The 17,021-nt window shown below is 43.6% G+C and overlaps 1 protein-coding gene across 1 annotated transcript; it reads right to left on the minus strand.

Moving 5' to 3' along the window:
• Window positions 1-2,825: 2,825 nt before the first annotated feature.
• Window positions 2,826-16,572, minus strand: LOC124651161 (transcription factor bHLH94-like). Its single transcript, XM_047190299.1, has 4 exons — window positions 16,201-16,572; window positions 15,590-16,045; window positions 15,157-15,259; window positions 2,826-3,055 (listed from the first exon to the last, which is right to left on the minus strand). Exons 1-4 carry the CDS (start codon window positions 16,570-16,572, stop codon window positions 2,826-2,828), a joined length of 1,161 nt encoding a protein of 386 aa, XP_047046255.1.
• Between the last annotated feature and the right edge of the window lie 449 nt (window positions 16,573-17,021).

The following is a 17,021-nucleotide window of genomic DNA, read 5'->3' on the forward strand; positions in this document are numbered from 1 at the left end:
AAGTTCTTTGCTGGTGGAGACGCATTGTTTCCTTGTCCTACTGGTCAAGTGATCATACATAATCAGAGGTGATGTGTGATTTCCTCCTACGATTCATGCTTCACACCTCAATGATCGACTCATCCATATCACAATTCTTGATCCGTGCATAAAGTCTCGTGTAATGGTTGTATCTGCAATCACCAAGCCAGCAGGGAGAGAACTCGTCTTCAAAATGATTTTCCTGAACTGGAAACATGGTTTAGGAAATGCTATTTGTGTCAACAAGATTCCATTAACTCTGCTTGGAATGATAGTTTGCATATGCCTAACTGGCTATTATGTTCAGGATTCAAAATACGATTCTTGGATCTTCCCTTAGCCGTTGTTGTGTACCCAAAGTCCTTAATGCGCGTCTCGCTACAGTAAACGAACCGTTTCGCCTCTCTCCTCTCCCAGGCGACAGGGCAGGCGACTTAGATCCCATCTACACCAACGCCGGCGCTGGCCCCCTCCCCCTCCGCTTGCCGCTCCGGCGGCAGGAGGGGGAGGGGAGCTCGTTCCTCCGTTCTGTAGTTAGGGCTTGTCTGCTATGGTGCGTCGTTGGGGTGGTGGGAGCGGCGCCCGGGTAAATAAATCTGCCACAACTCTACTCCCACACCGGTGGCCATCTTTACGGTGGCGTCTCGGAGTTGTTGGCAACGTGTGCTTGTCGATCCTTCAGATCGGCGGCTTGGTCTTCTCGTCGATCTTCAGATTTGGCGAGATTAGTTTCTCGGCGTGTCGCTGGCGTTCGTCGTTTTCTACGGCGGCGCCGGGGGCCGGGCGAGATGGATGCTCCGGAGCGAGGATGTTGGCCCGGAGGTGGTGGGTCCGTCGCATTTCCCCGACTTTATCGGTGGGATGCGGTGGATCTTGGTTCAAGGAAGCACGGGGACGTCCCCGGTCAACGTGCCACGGTGACATGTGTCTTGCTTGCTCACAGCGGGCTCTGTTCATTGACTCACAAAGCCTCTTTGGCGATGGTGCTTATTTGGATCCGGCAATGGTGGAGGTTCGGCGTCTCTTCTAACGTCCGTCTAGGCGGCGTTGGAGTTTGGCGGCGGCCGTGGCTTCGGCGAGTGCGGGAAACCCTAAGAATGATTATGTATTTTTTCATTTTTTAGGGTTTTACTTGCAAAGTTTCCAGGACAACTGTTTTCTCCTGGTCTATCTTTCAGTTTCCACATTTGTGTGTTCATGTAACTTGATTTTCAATAATTGAAATATATGTGGTTGCTCTCAAAAAAAAGAGAGTCCTTAATGCTAACTGTGCAAAACAAGTTTGATAGGGTTAATCTACTAAGAAGCTGCCCTAGGGAAGGAGAATTTTTTTTTGAAAAAGGTAAAAGATTTTCCATTTTCATTGATTAAGGAGAAGGTTTTAGAGGTTTACAAACCAAACAAAGCTTGACCCAAAAACAAGACCTACCCTTGCGGCATCACATTACTCAAAGCATGCCCCAGCGAGTCTCCACATAGCCACCTCTTCCTTGATTTTTGCTAACAATCATATTTGAAGAAGAAGCTTCATTCCAGAAGATGCGAGCGTTTCTTTCCTTCCAGACTTTCCAAGAGATTAACATTGCAAGCAATGTCATTGCCTTCTTTGATTGCACATGCTTGTGAACTCCTTCAATCCACCACTCTTTGACGGATGCCAACCATTTATGTCAACATCATTTAGCCCAAGACAATTCTTAACTTTGGACCACATTCGAATGGTGAAAGGACACTTGAAGAGAAGGTGGGACGCGGTTTCATGCATTTGGTTAGAGCATCTTCAGTCGCGTCCCCCAAACGACCGCGGACAAAAAAAAAAGAAGTCACACAGTCACATCCCAAAGCCAAAGAGCGTCATATTTTATGTCCGATGTCTCTAGTAGAGACCATATATACAGGGACAGGTTGTTGACGACGGACACGAATTTAGCCCCAGATGAAAGCCATGCATGCATGAAGCCCCCTGGTTGTCCCCATATGTCATCCTCTTTTCCCCACATATCCCACACTTTCTCTCCTCTCTTTTTCCCACATGGACTGATTCCCTCTACCACCATGCATGCATCCGGACGCTCTTTGAGGCATGCGGCTAGCCAAAGGTCTCATTTTTGTCCGAAAATTTTACTTTCTTTTTGTCCGACGCTCTTCAAAAGGCGCCACAAATCATTGTGTCGGACGTTTTTTGAGGGATATGACTGGAGATGCTCTCACAAAGGTTGCACCTTCCACAATTTGGCCATCTTCTTTTTTGTAGCCTATCTGACATCTAGACTCTATTTCAAATAATTAACCAAGCGAAGAACTTGCATTCAGGAGGAGCCCAAGACTTTCAAACTACCAAATTCGGTTGACCCAAAAATTGCATGCATGTTGCAGGCTAATTTAGAGTAAGATCCATCACTAGTGAGCCTCCATTAGCTAGAATCCGGCAAATTTGGGTCCAAATGAACCGCTTGTAACATCTTCCGAAGGATGGTAAATTGCACAATACACTCAACGGAGAGGCTATCTTGCGTTAACTTAGGAGACCCAAAAGTTATTGTCCATAGATTTGTTGATAGTGCAATTTTTCTTCTTGGAGCCTTTCAAAACACGAGGGGAGCGATATATTTTGGCCGCCTTTCATCTAACCAAGAGGCCTCCCCAAAAAAGTGTTTTCCATTTCCAATAGAAACCTTTGTAGCTTCCACAAAGAGCCCATGATCTTGAGCTCATCGTTCCACAAAGAGGCGGAGGAGGACGACGACGACTTTGACTGATCCAACGATGACGGGCCAGACCCGGAGGAGGCGGCGGCGCAGCAACTAGCGCTCGTCGAGTCGTTCGAGTTGCAGAAGAAGTTGCAGGACGACGCCCGCGCCCGCGAAGAGGAGCAGATTCGTCGTGCCATCGAACTCTTCCTCTAGGCAGAGCAGCTGGGGAGGGCAGGCGACGACGCGCTGAACGAGCACCAGCGTCTTCTCGTCACGCTCCGTAGGGAGAGGTGGTGCGCGGCGCGGGAGCTGCGGCGGAGAGGAGGCGACGGCGGGCGGGCCTGTTGAACGCACCGCCGTAATCTAGCTGTTTTCATTCAAATTTGTAAAATATAATCAAATTTGAATGGAAAATTTTATTTTCGTGTATTTTTATTTATTTGGGACGTGCGTTTAGGGGATACGGCTAAGAAGCGACGTCCTCCAAATGCGATACGAAGAAAACACGTTCTCCAAACGCTCGATCCGGCGCCGTTTGAGAAACACTTTGGGGGTCGCGGCTGGAGATGCACTGAGGATCCCAATTCCCCGACTTCAGGAAGCTTGCATATCCGACCATTGTAACATGTTTTCCAAGCCACATAATAAACTTGAAAGTGTATTCTCATTAGCCTTGTGACCGATAAGGGCAGCCTAAGGTATTTCAATAAAAAGGTTGTGGGAGTAGCCGGAAAAGCTTAAGAGGATGTTGCCGAAGTCAATATTCACGCATCTAATGGGAGTCACTTGGCTTAAACTTGTGATGAATGATTAAATATCATCTATACCAATATAAAAAGGCCCAGAGGGGCAGATCCAAAAGATCGCAGCCGTCAAACACTCATCCAACGCTTCAATGGCCACCCGACATTAGCGCTAAAACAGTCCGGGGCTGACAATCCAATCGCACGCCGCCGTAATAACCGTCGCGTATGCCAGCGGAAGCCGCCGACGCACACGACCTGCTCGCCGCCGCAATAACCGCCACGCATCTATATCTATACCAATATAAAAAGGCCCAGAGGGGGCAGATCCAAAAGATCGCAGCCGTCAAACACTCATCCAACGCTTCAAAGGCCACCCGACATTAGCGCTAAAACAGTCCGGGGCTGACAATCCAATCGCACGCCGCCGTAATAACCGTCGCGTATGCCAGCGGAAGCCGCCAACGCACACGACCTGCTCGCCGCCGCAATAACCGCCACGCACGCCCGCGAAAGCCACCGACGCACACGCCGCCGCGCTACCCGCCGCCAGGGCTCGCCCCGTCGTCGCGCTGCACGCCGAAGCCTCCTCTGCACCTGCCGTCCCCTAGGCCCAGCTCAACTGCCCCACGCCGTTGCCTCCGTCTGCTCCCAGCTCCTCCAAGGCCAGATCCTCCAAGGTCCAGCTCCTCCAAGGTCAAGCTCATCCAAGGCCCAGCTCAACCGCGTTTCCTCCTAGAATCCTGAAGGTATCTGCTTATTTTATGATTCTCCAATCCGTGCTTTAGATTTCTCTTGTGGGAATTTGATTAGTATTAGAGTTGTAGTCATCTCTCTATTATTACCACCACGCTTTGTTACAAGCTTTACATAGCGTATACATACATGCATTTGTTGCTCTTCTTTGGCACAATTTATGTTACAGCAAGTGAGTGCGTAGTCTCAATAATTGGTTTTTCTGTTTTACATTAAGATTATGTGTTTGTACATCACTCGGGTATCAGTGCATTGTGCATATCGCTAATAGAGTGCTTTAGAGGTTCAGTATTGTCATTTTACTCTTCAGTCAGAGTCAGGGATTAGTGCTACGAAGAGGCCGGATACAAACACGGGTTCTACCAAATCTTGAGAACAAGAAAGAGAATAAAATTTTGAACAGTAGCAATGAGTATAATAATTACTAATGTGGTTAATCAAGTGCGAATTAACTTGGATTCCCTGGTTTATGCATGAGATTTCGGATCAGGACCATATGTAAAATAGGGATTGGATTTATTGCTCAGTTATAACATGTATAATATTTTATGGTCTTCTAACTTTACAGGGAAGAGGTATTCTATAATATCAATTACATTTACGAAAAGTGTAAGCAAACACTACACATGTCAGCGTCAAAGCGCACCCCTTTTCAAGATATCACCAACGGCCAGAATCAAAGTGATTAACAATGACTGATGCTTTCAACTCTCCTATTATTATTTCGACATATAGTAAATTGTGTCATGACTGCAGATCCTAAAGAGGCCAAAAGGCAGAGAAACCGAGAGTATTATGCAAAAAATAAAGATGAAATTGCAAAACGCCGGCGCCAAGCACGAGAACTTAAATTATTAGAATACAGAAGTGTAGTTTTGCCGATAGGAGATTGTTGCTTAAAAGCGTATGTTTGTGATATTCTCTTTCTCAAGTTCATTGCACATTTGTAATCTGTTGCTGTTTATTTCCAACTAAACAGATGATACTTCAAATAGCAAGAACCAATCCGTGAATTTTGCCTTCAGGTTTGTATGTATAAAGACTGAATTTTGTTGTTTGGTAGTTGTTGTGAGAATGGGCTGCATCTGCTACTTTGATTGATTTCCTAAGATTACACGTGCATTGCACGTGCACAATTACTAGTGGCCAACAAACAGTCCATTTAACCGGTGTTTTGACTTCAACCAAGATGCAGCTAGGCCCTCTCATTTATTCCTCTCATCCGCATGATGAAATCCAGATATATTTGACTACGCGTCCACCAGTTTCTGTATTTATACTTGTATACTGAGTCTCCATCAAGTAAATTTGTTTTTAAAATTATTGAGACATACCTGACAGCATGTTAAGCTGTCCGTTTGTCTTATGCTGTTCTGATGGAACCATCGGCCCTACTCTCTGATTACATGGTGCACTGGACATTGAGCAAAATGCCAATGATACTGCATAGTATTGACTTCTCTTCTCTCCATTGAAATTGTTCCTCCGAATGACCTCACCAGTGGTATCTAATCAATAACCTCCCTGTAAATTTACTGTGATGTACTATTGTTCCTGTGATATCAAGAGATGTTTCCTCCGATATATTGTAGATACAGAGATGCCTTTTGTGAATTTATTCTTGTCATGTTTGATGTTCTGGGTCTACTCCAAATGATTTGTTTCAGAATTCAGACATGAGCCGCAGCTTGCAGGTATTAAGTAGGCCACTCGAGAGTAGGAGAGTAACTTATTGGCCTAATCTTGGAAACATCCAACGATCAAGTGAGAAAGGTGTCGAGCAACTTGTCTGTTTGTCATGATATGGTGAAATGTGTCAGTTTCTGTACTAATGTGTAATGTCTCGAGTTCCATCGAGTTAGTTTGATGAATTATGGCTCTCCATGTTATCTCTGACAGCCAATCAACTTTTCTGAGCTATGAGGTATGTTATCAAGGAACAGGAAGCTGAATGTTTCGCATGCCCAATTAATCTCTTGGGTTCTAGTTGACACATCTCGTGTAACAGTATTCTGGTCTTGGGTTCAGTTGACACCATCTCTCCAGGGCGTGCAGACACTTTTTCAGAAGGCCACATCTCGCTATTTGCTGCTGTACCACAAGAGAGAAAGGCACTTTTTCCTTCTCAGTAGTGAGAAGATGCTCTCACTCTCTCACCCCCACACCAAAGAGTCAAAACTTGTTTTCCTTTCGAGGTCACCATCCACGCTAGTGGACTCCGAAGTCTGAACAGCAGCCAGCAGCACTGGCCGGCCCTTGTGACATTGGTCAAATCACGAGGTAAAAAGCATCACGAGAGAGACGGATCATCTCGCCGGCCGGGTACCTTACCTTGGAGCACCGGGGTCAATCATGGATGCCTAGGCAGGAAAAGGTAACGCCCCTGTTGGGGAAAAGGGCTCTGCCTCCATGAATCAGAACCTTTCTCCCTCCAAGCTTCGGATAGGGTCAATGGGACGGCACGAGCAGCCGGCCGGCCGGGCACGTCCATTCAAATCGTTTCCCCGGCTGGCTTCGACGTCGCCTCCACCGTCCTCGTGTGGCGTCGATCGCCCTTCCGTGCATGCATGCCCATGCAGCTGTGCTCGACCCATCTCTTTCCGCAGAAGCTCCCCCTCTTCTTCTCTTGGGGGAAAGGGGCTCGTAGGCACGTACTTCCTCGCTGATGCGGATCCGACGATGCTTTATTGATCCCTGCAATCGTTAACCCTTGGATTACTTTTTGGAGAGCACTCGCGTGAACGTGCAAATTTAAGCACCCTAGCAGCGGACTTCTTCGACCTAAATAGCCCTTAAGCAAACTCTTAATCACTTTCTCTTGTTTCAAAAAACTTTTGAACATCCTTGCCACCATTTTTAGTCAGGCCGGTTTAAAAGTCAGCTAGACTGAATACACTGTCTAGTCTCTTTCCATTAGTTTAAATTTTTGGTTTAATTGGCTAGTGCAATAAATTTTCATGATATCAGAGTCAAGATGTCTCAAGTTCAAGACCCTGCTCGTACAATATTAAAAATAAAAGAAAAAAATTCTGCAGCCTGCACCAAATTCACGCTAAGGACTAAAATACCCTAGACGTGACGGGAGTGTTGAATATAAATACACTGCCTAGTCTCTTTCCATCAGTTCAGACTTTTGGTTCAATTGGCTAGTATAGTAATCTTTCAAACTGAACACAACTTAGTCAAATCTGGCTCAAAAATATCTAGGTCATACCATTTAGGTTGAGTTTTCAAAAATCTTGAACCCTTTAACTATGTTCTCGGACCATCTGAAAAAAGAACAGGTAGATCAGGCCATTTGATATAGCTAGTAAGCTAGACTCAGATGACTTAGTCATTTTCAGCATAGATTTTGAAAAGAACTTGCCAGCTAAACTTCTGTGTTCTCTATTCCTATCAAGAATGACGTGATTACAAGGGGCCATAGATGTTTAAAAGTTTTCCGAAAGGCCGGAAGTGCTTAAAACTTTGGTTAAGGGCCATTTAGGTCAAAGAAGCATGAAGTGCATGTACGCAAGCCATCCTAGCATCGACGTAGGGCTTTTCGGACGCGCCAGGGGGTGGGGGGGTGAAAGTTGTGGAGGCCCAAATATGAGAAACCTTGGAATCCTTTTGTGACACCATCAATCTAACTTGCACTTTCACCCACGCAACGCTGCAACTTCTTAGGGGCTCTTTTTGATTCAAAAATAAATTCATAAGATTTTGTATGATTAGGATCTTTGAGATTTTTTCCTACGATTATTATGATCAAGATCTTAGGATTTTTTGCCAAAGATTTCTTTGCATTCTGTTTTTGATTAATAATTTCATCCACATTTATTTGCTTTTTGTGGTGCCAAACACTCGGTGATACGAATCTCTCGCATTGAGGTGTAATAGCTCGTTGGGGTATAAATCATCACTTTGCTCACAAAAACCCTAAGTAAATTTGAAAATGAAGTTAGATGGCATTGTGATAGCACAATTCAATGTCGCGGATGTTAGATTGGATAAACTTCGAGAGGTGTGTTATTTTCCGTTGAACTTTTTAAAGAGGATCAACTTTGTCCATTCTCATCAATCATTGATTATAATAATTTTGGCGGAATGAAATCCTTAGAAGCTTTTCCTATGTGGATTGTTCGTTTATTGATGAATCTCACAAGAACAATTCTACATATTTTTTCTACTTGTTGTTGTATATATATATGCATATTATAAAATTTAACATCCACCCAATCCTCTTGATAAAAAAATTCTTTATGGCTTTTGATTCTTGGGATTTTCACATGATTTGTGCAGGAATGAGATCCTATAAAAAAAATCCTACAGCAGACATTTATTTGGTGGATCATATCTCATTTTTTGAAAATGGGAGCTCATCTCTGGCCTCTGCATTGAATCCCTGAGCACAAACTTTACTTTTATTGGAAAGTTTCAGTTATCAAAGTTTACACATCAAGGACCACTCAAAGTGGCGACCTGAATAATTCATCTAAACAAAGAAGACAAAAGGCCTCTATGCATATTGACATTTAGAATATATCTAGTCACGCTGGTTGAATATAGCCCGGACAATAGCCATCGGCTGATTGCACCTAGAATCCATAGGTTCCTGCTGCTCCGAATGAAGGGGGTAGGAATACATATGGGTCGATGAAGCAGCCCTATGAATGATCTATAAAAAGTTTGGAGTTTCCACCATGTTAAAAACAACATTGTTTGACAATTATATTTTTTTGTTGAAAGAAATACGGTAGGGGAAACCTCCACAATGATTTTTTTTACAAATAGTAAGAACCCAAATCTGCGTCCCTTGGGATTTAAACCTGGGTGGTTGGGTTGTACATCCACTTCCCTAACCAAATGAGCTAGGCTCACTTCTTCTGTTTGACAATTATAAATTTCCCAAACCAAAGCAGAAACTCCTACTTGAATTCTAGCTTTAATTTTTATCAATCACATTTAGTCAGTTCTCCAAAAAAATAGTCACATTAGTTGGAGGGGGAATGTTATCTTACGAAGTGTACCACTCTCCAAACTACACAAGAAAAATGGAAATAAATGATAGATGGTCAATGGTTTATTCCGAGTTACAAAAGACACGTTTAGTACACCCATTCCAATGTCTTCTAGCAAAATTATCTTTGGCAAGAATCACCTTCTTATAAAGGGATTACATAAAGATATTTATATTATGAGGTCACTTTATTCTCCATGGGTATTTTTTTATAGAACATAGTATACCCACTCATATAATCAACATACATAGACTTAACCAAAAAGAAAATACCCGTTGTAGTTAGGCACCGATTAAAGCTATATGGTTCCTCAAATAAAACAACCCCGTTAAAATAAAACAAGTTTATCCAAACCTGTCATTTATCTCCTGTTAAAGCTCATGTAAATCATATATTTAGTGGAGCTTGAGAAAAAAAATCAATGACTAAAACGTTTTTTATGTCGAATGATATTATATAGGGATGGGTATTGAGTTGATAATAGGGTATCACCCAACCATTTATCTTCTCAAAATCGATTATGCTTTCCATCTCCCAAGACGAAAGAACCACAATCAGCGAAATAATCTTTGACGCCCATGAGACCCTTCCAGAAAAGAGAATCCATGGTTTGGCTTGAACTTGCAAGGGCGTTTATCCACGTAGGTATGGTACTTATTATGTAGCAGATCCTCCCACACCCTTTGTCAAGAAAGTAACTTAAATAGCCACTTACTAAATAAGCATATGTTCTTATATCAAGTGCCTCGATACGTAGACCCCCTATCCTTAGGTCGACAAATAATGTTCCATTTTGTAAGTGTATACTTCATCTTTGGGTCTTCACTTTGCAAAAAGAAGCGAGATCTATAGAAATATAATCTTTTGCGTACCTTTTTGGTATCTCAAAGAAAGACAATAGGAATATCAAAAGGCTAGTCAGAACATAGTTTATTAACATAAGACGATCTCCACATGAGAGCAAGTTGCCTAGTTAGGATGCCAACTTTCTTTCAAAGCGGTCTTCAACTTGTTTCCACTCTTTATTAAGCAACCTCCTATAATGAATAGGCCGGTATGCCTAGATATTTAAAAGGTAGAGCTCCCACTTCACGTGGTTCTATAGTCATTCTCTACTTCATTAGCCTTACCAAAGCAAACAAAAAATCACTTTTCTGAAAGTTTATTTTAAAATCGTATAGTTGTTCAAAAAAAACAATTAACTTACTCATGACTTATCTAAATCATGTTCATAGATAAGATAGTATCAGTGTACCGTAAGATAGAAATCCCTCCACCCACAAGGTTTGTCGCTAAGCCACCGATCTATCCATCTTCTTTAGCCCTAGCAATACGGATGGATACCATATCTGCAATAATATTGAACAAAACGAGAGATAACAGATCCCCTTGACGTATCCCTTTTAGCATATAAAAAGAATGTCCAATATAATCATTTACTGGAACACTTTGGTCCCACCCTGGAAATACCTTAGAACCCATTCAACCACTGAGGCGTGAACCCTTTCATTCGCAAAACTTGCAGAAGGAAAAACCATTTAACTTTATTGTGCACATTTTCAAAATCTATTTTAAATAGGACTCCATCCATCTTATTCCTATGAATTTCATGGAGAACCACTACCCCCTCTAGGACATTTCTCCCCGCCGGACCACTTTATGCGCAAACACAATTGCGTCATTGGTTCCTACTCCAGTAAAGACTTTGAAGCTAATGTTCATCAAACAAATATGCCTATATTGGTTAATTGTACTAGCATTTTTTCTTAGGCAACAAAGTGATAACACCAAAATTCAATTTGTATAATGGTAATCCCCGTTATGCAATTGGGTGGCGTGTGCCATCAAATCTGTTTTAATGACGTCCCAAAACTTTTGATAAAACTTCATATGGGACCCATCGAGCCCCGTGGTTTTATTATGTTTCATTTGAGATATGGCTTCAAACAACCCCTCTTCCGTAAAAGGTTATGTGAGAATTATGATTTCCTCTTTTGATAACTGTGGTATATCATGAATGACCTCTTCTATTATGCTTATAAATTTTGGCGGCGGCACCCCAAACAATTTTTTATAATACCAAGTGATGAAGACCTTTAGGTTTTCTTGACCAACTATAGTCCCCTCATTTTGTTAAAGCTAAAGAACATTTTCTTTTGATGATTTCCATTAGCAATTAGTTGAATATACTATGTGTATTATTTGCCCTTCTTGGATATGTTTCCCTTTGGCGCACCTAGCCCACTTGATTTCTTTGTCATGCCTAAGCTTAGCTAGCTTAATTAACATACAGTTTCTAGCTCACCCTTAGAGAAACTGTCTTAGATGAAGCATCTTATTTTGCCATCTTTCAAGAGTTGACTTTCCGTATTGAATAGCATTTCACTATCATTCTTGGCGCATCCAAGACAACTCAAAAAAAAGATTATTTTTAATTCTAAGGTGCGCAAGGCCTCCAGAATCAATGAGTAATGGTTTATGATCTAACCCGTTATGAGTAGAAACACGTACCGATACAAGTGTTTCTGCTTCCATTCTACGTTCGCTAGAACTCGATCCAATTTCACTTAATTGGGCACCTCTCTTGTACTGGCCCCCAGGTGTACTGTTGACCATGTAGAGCTATTTTTTCATGTCAAGAATCTTGATGATCACATTAAAAAGAAAAGGCTAGCGAGTATTAAATTATCATTATTTTTTATTCTTGTCTTCCAATGATATTGAAGTCAACTCCTATCAACATCTCCGAATCACAAATTCTCACTAGCGCTCCGTACACGCCCACATGAATCCATTCCAAACCATCAAATTTTAATTTGACAAAACTTAAACACATAAATCACCCATCTCTACTCTTTGGATTGAGATTGTTTTCATGCACCCATGGGGAGATAGACAATGTTGCACACAATCCACCCTCACCACCCTCCCCCGATAAATGTCAAAGAAAATATGCGAACAAATCATATCTACCCGTATCCAGTAAGACAACAAAATCTAATTTATGCTCCCTAACCGTCTCGTGAATGAAACAATGTTTGATGGGGCCAATTACTATTCCACCACATGACCCTCACCTTTTGCGCTTACTTAACTTCTTAATTATAGCGCCGCGACGTATACTTAGACAATCAACATGCAACTTAACCGATCTATGTGTGCTCTTCACACTAAAGGAAACAAGGTCCTCACGGTCAACTTGTTCTCGTTCTTTTTCATTTAACAGATCCTCGGATAGATTGGATCGTATCTCATAGGAACTAGTCCCATATGAATCATGAGCGGACCTAGAAAATATATAAATGGGGACAAATCAACTGAGTTGGGGACTTTTGTTGTAAAAGTTGCAGAATTTGAGATTTGTTCTTTCAACTATGAATAAATCGTACTGAAATTCGATATTTTGAGTGGGGTTAGGCCCCCACTTGTCTGTTCCTGGGTTCGCCCATGATAGGAATATTGTAGTGTGAATTTTTTTGAAAAATAACATCAGATCACACCTCATGAAATCTCTCCAGTATAATCAAAGAGACTCAGGCCTATTGTCCCGGTTCTAGAGGGCCTTTGGTCCCGGTTGCCCAATTGGGACTGCTAAATCGGGATTAAAGGCCTCACCTTTAGTCTCGGTTGTGTTGCAAACCGGACTAAAGGCCCTCCACATGGGTTGCGGGCCCGCGTGGGGGCGGAGGACCTTTAGTCCCGGTTTGTAACACCAACCGGGACTAAAGGTCTCCATGGAAAAAATCATTCTATTTTTTCTAATTTTTTTCATTCTTTTTTTCTATTTTTTTAGAATTTCTAGTATTTGAGTTATTTGACCAATTTAGTCTCTAACTATACTTATCTCTAGTCAAATTACTTGCACATAGTCAAACTTCCCGGTTGGTCACCTATCCTCCCACTGCTCGAACACTAGCACGCTTATCTTCCGAGTTTCTTCCATCCCGCTTCCAAGTGCTTTGCGTGCATGTTATTGATATTAGTATCATATCACACATCTTTATTTTTTAAATTCCAAATAATTACTTTGATAAATAAAAGTAATGATGTAATAATAATCTTGAATAAATAAATACAAATAATTTTTTTGTAGAACCTAAAACCTGAAAATCTTCATATTTCCCTTTGGCAGTTTGAGAATCTAAAAATTGGTTGATCGGGTAAACTCAGGTGAATTCGGATGTAACTTTTCATGTAGATACGTTTTCATATATTAAACATTTTTTCGATTTCATATGCAACCAGAAATCCTGTTTTACCGATACATGACGCAATTTTGCAAAAAATAAAGTTAAAATTCGTGTTTGTTAATTTCTTTTGCAACTAGATGACATAACACATGGACATCTAAGGACTTTATTTTTTGATTTTTTTATCAATTTCATTTGTAGTTTACAAAGCTAAAAAGGCGGTCCAAGGAGCTGAGTTTGTGTGTGTGTGGACTGTGGAGCCAAAAAAGAAAACCAGAAACCTTTAGTCCGGGTTGGTATTATAAACCCGGACTAAGTCCCGGTTGGTGTCTTCAACCGGAACTAAAGGTTCCGTTACAAACTGGGACTAAAACTTTTCGGCATCCTACCCGTTTGAATCGGGACTAATGGCACATTACTCCGGTTTCAAACACAGACCGAACTAAAGCTCTAGACAGTTCCGGACAAAATACTTGTTTTCTAATAGTGATGTTTTTTTTTTGCGGGTAAAAGAGGATTTCTCTACTAGTGACGTTATGCAGCAAACTCTTTTTTCCTTTCGACAACATGACACTATAACTGTAATGGTGAGTTCTTTTTTTTCTATCCATGCACTTTTGATATCACACGAATTAAACAGACGCCAATGTATTTCCCCCGGGCCCCGCTAATACTCATCTCAACAGTGCTTCACGCGCGCCGGCAACAGGGACTTGAGACATCTGTACTGTAATTGTACGGCCGGTCAATCTTGTCTATGTAATATCAACTGTACAATCTCTTCAGAAGGCTCCAGCATTGACGCGCGTGGTTTATGGAGGGAAAAAAAATACACACCAAACAGCACCTAGAGAGATACTCCATGGACATACATACATGAGTACTCCCTCCATCTTCAAATAAACATATGTTCAGACGGGATGATGTTTTTGGCACTCGAAAGCATATGTTCCCGGTTTTAAAATTTTGTTTTAAACACACTTTCAGAATATCGAAAAATTTGGACATAAAATTTAATCCATACATCTCGATCTCGAAATTCTACAGGCTCACAAAGTCGTTCAACGGAAAACCAACATTTTTTTGTCTCATGTGTAAAAAAAGATAGATTTTGGTGTAAAAAGAGGTTGTCTACCGTTTTTTTTTTTGTCTTTTTTTTCCACAAGTCACGAAAAGTCTTTTTTCTGTGAAACTTGATGTCCGCACATAGACTGTGGACGCGTAAGCGTGAAAATTTTCGTTCAGTTTTTTTTACATTTTGAAATGTTTTTTCCGGTGGCAGGAGCATATGCTCCCATGTGCCGAATTGAATTTCCGATGTTTACACAAATTTTTAAAGTTAAGTTTATTAACTTTGACCAACTTCCTAGAAAAAGTAGTAACATTTATGAAACTAAATTAATATCACTAGATTCATCTTAACATGTACTTCAATAATATAATAATTTGATATCACATGCATTATTATTTTTGTAAAAAATTAGTTAAACTTAAAAATGTTGGACTTTCCAAAATAAAACGTACTTATTCGTGAATGGAGGAAGTACATATAAAGCCAGAGTACACAGAAGGTACATTACACTGAGCAAGCAAGCCAGCTAGCTAGGTGCGCTACAAGTACTAGTAGCTAGTGAAATCTTACATCCATATATGCTCCTATATGTAATGGCACTCCTAATTGATTGATTGATTTCTAATGATCTACTTACCAACGTACTCAGCCTAGGTCTAGGTCTGGGTAGCTAGCTACGGCTCGCTTCCTTGTGCTCCTCCTCTTGCTCGATCGTCTCGACGATGCGATGGACCGCCGCCGCGATATCGTCCACCGACGAGAGCCGGCAGTCGTCTTCCACCTGCGGCAGCCATCCACCGACGAGTATATGAGTTAATTTTGCAATAGTACACGCATGACACTAGAGCACAACTCTGCCAAGTCAATCAATGGAACTTCATCCTCGTTGCGGTGAAACACGCACAGAGAGGGGAGAGTTTGGAGGCGTCGTCCGAGACAATGCGCGGAAAACGATGCCAGTTTGCTGTTTCGGCGTGACGCGCTGCCAAGCGGGCGAGCGGATGCATGGTCTGGAATAAGAAACTCAGACTAGCCATAGCGTTCGGGAAGACGCGCGCGGGCGGGCTAGCTAGCTACTCCAGCTGGGGAGCATGTGTCCGTACGCGCGTACCTTGAGGCTGAGAGAGTAGAGGGCCATCTGGCCGGCGCTGGTGGCGTTGAGGTGCAGCACGGCGAGACGGTGGCCCTGCAGCCCGGCCACGATCCTCAGCAGCTGCCTCGGCCGCCGCCGGGAGAGCAGCTTCAGGTTGGCGTGGCTCTCCACGATTGTCACCTCGATGTCCGCCATGGCCGAATGCTTGGAGCCGGACGCCATCTCGTCGGCGTCGGCCGCCGTGTCGTCCGCGGATGCTGTTGTGGCGGAGGGGTCCGGGACGTGAGGGCGGACGCTCATTGTGTACTGCGGGAAGGTGAAGAAGTCCGCGAAATGTACTGCTACGGCGGCTGAGACGTCGTCGAGGACGGGGTTGCGGAGGCGTGCGTGGCGGCGCGCCTCCAGGGATTGGACCAGCTGCTCCAGCTCCTTGACGTAGTTGATTGCGCCGCCAATTATGGACGCCTGGTCGCCCTGTCGGCAAATCACAATAAAAATGCTGTTGTTTTCTTTCCCAAAGATCGATCAAGAACTCGGAAAATTACGTCAAATCATTTCAAGTTTGCAAAAAATAACTCCGATCATTTTAACACTCACTAGTCAGGACTCATGGCGTACCGCGTACGTACCCTTTGCACGTAGGAAGGCGGCATGGTGGAGCGGAGCACGGCGAGGTACTCGTTCATCTGCTTGCGGCGGTTGCGCTCGACGGCGATGTGGGTCATCCGCTGGGTCTCCGCCTCCTCCACGTTCTTCACGCTCCTCGCTCTGCGCCGCTTCCTCCTCCCTGCCGTGCCCGACGTCGCCGCCACCACCACCGCGCCTCCACGATCACCGCCGTGGACCGGCGGCGGCGGCGCTGCCAAGGAGGAGCTTCCGTGCGGGACTTCCGCGCCCGGGATCATGAGGGAGGCGGCCCAGCAGGCGTTGCTCCCCTCCAACTCAATGCCGGCACCGTACCCACAGAATCCTCCCGAGAACACCACGGCCTCCAATGCCATAGCGACCAAGAAACCCCCAAGGATCTGACGATGAAGACACGCACAGACGCGGAAGGGGTGGATATAGATCACTGGCTATCGATCTAGCTCGGGGAACATTTCGCCATGACCAGATCGAACGACGAGGTTTGCGTCGTGCGTGCGTACGTACGTGGCTGCTGCAGCTGCTATTGCTTGTGTCACCTGGCTGGGGCGATCGATGGGGGCGACACGTGAAGGGATGGAAGCAACATGTAACATGGAGCAAACCAGAGGAGGGAGGAGCGCAGAGCTTTCCAAGGCGACGAGAATAATTTTATACTCGCACAGGTTGGATCGTGTGTGGGCCGGAGAGGGCAGGCGCGCGGCCGGCCGGGCTTACGTGGTTTTCCGGCGTGATTAGGCCATGATTTGGTCGGACTGCGCGCACTGCACGGCACGGCGCGTCGTGCCATGGGCCATGGCCATGG

This window comes from Lolium rigidum, chromosome 1, assembly GCF_022539505.1.
Source record: "Lolium rigidum isolate FL_2022 chromosome 1, APGP_CSIRO_Lrig_0.1, whole genome shotgun sequence".
NCBI classification, from domain to species: domain Eukaryota; kingdom Viridiplantae; phylum Streptophyta; class Magnoliopsida; order Poales; family Poaceae; genus Lolium; species Lolium rigidum.

Bases quoted from the DNA above. Each gene is read 5' to 3' on its own strand.
- LOC124651161 (XM_047190299.1), bottom strand. From the start codon at position 16,572: ATGGCATTGGAGGCCGTGGTGTTCTCGGGAGGATTCTGTGGGTACGGT. The intron at 16,046-16,200 runs GTACGTACGCGG...ATTTGCCGACAG, and splicing joins CGCCTTCCTACGTGCAAAGG to GGCGACCAGGCGTCCATAAT. The intron at 15,260-15,589 runs GTACGCGCGTAC...TGGCTGCCGCAG, and splicing joins TCTACTCTCTCAGCCTCAAG to GTGGAAGACGACTGCCGGCT.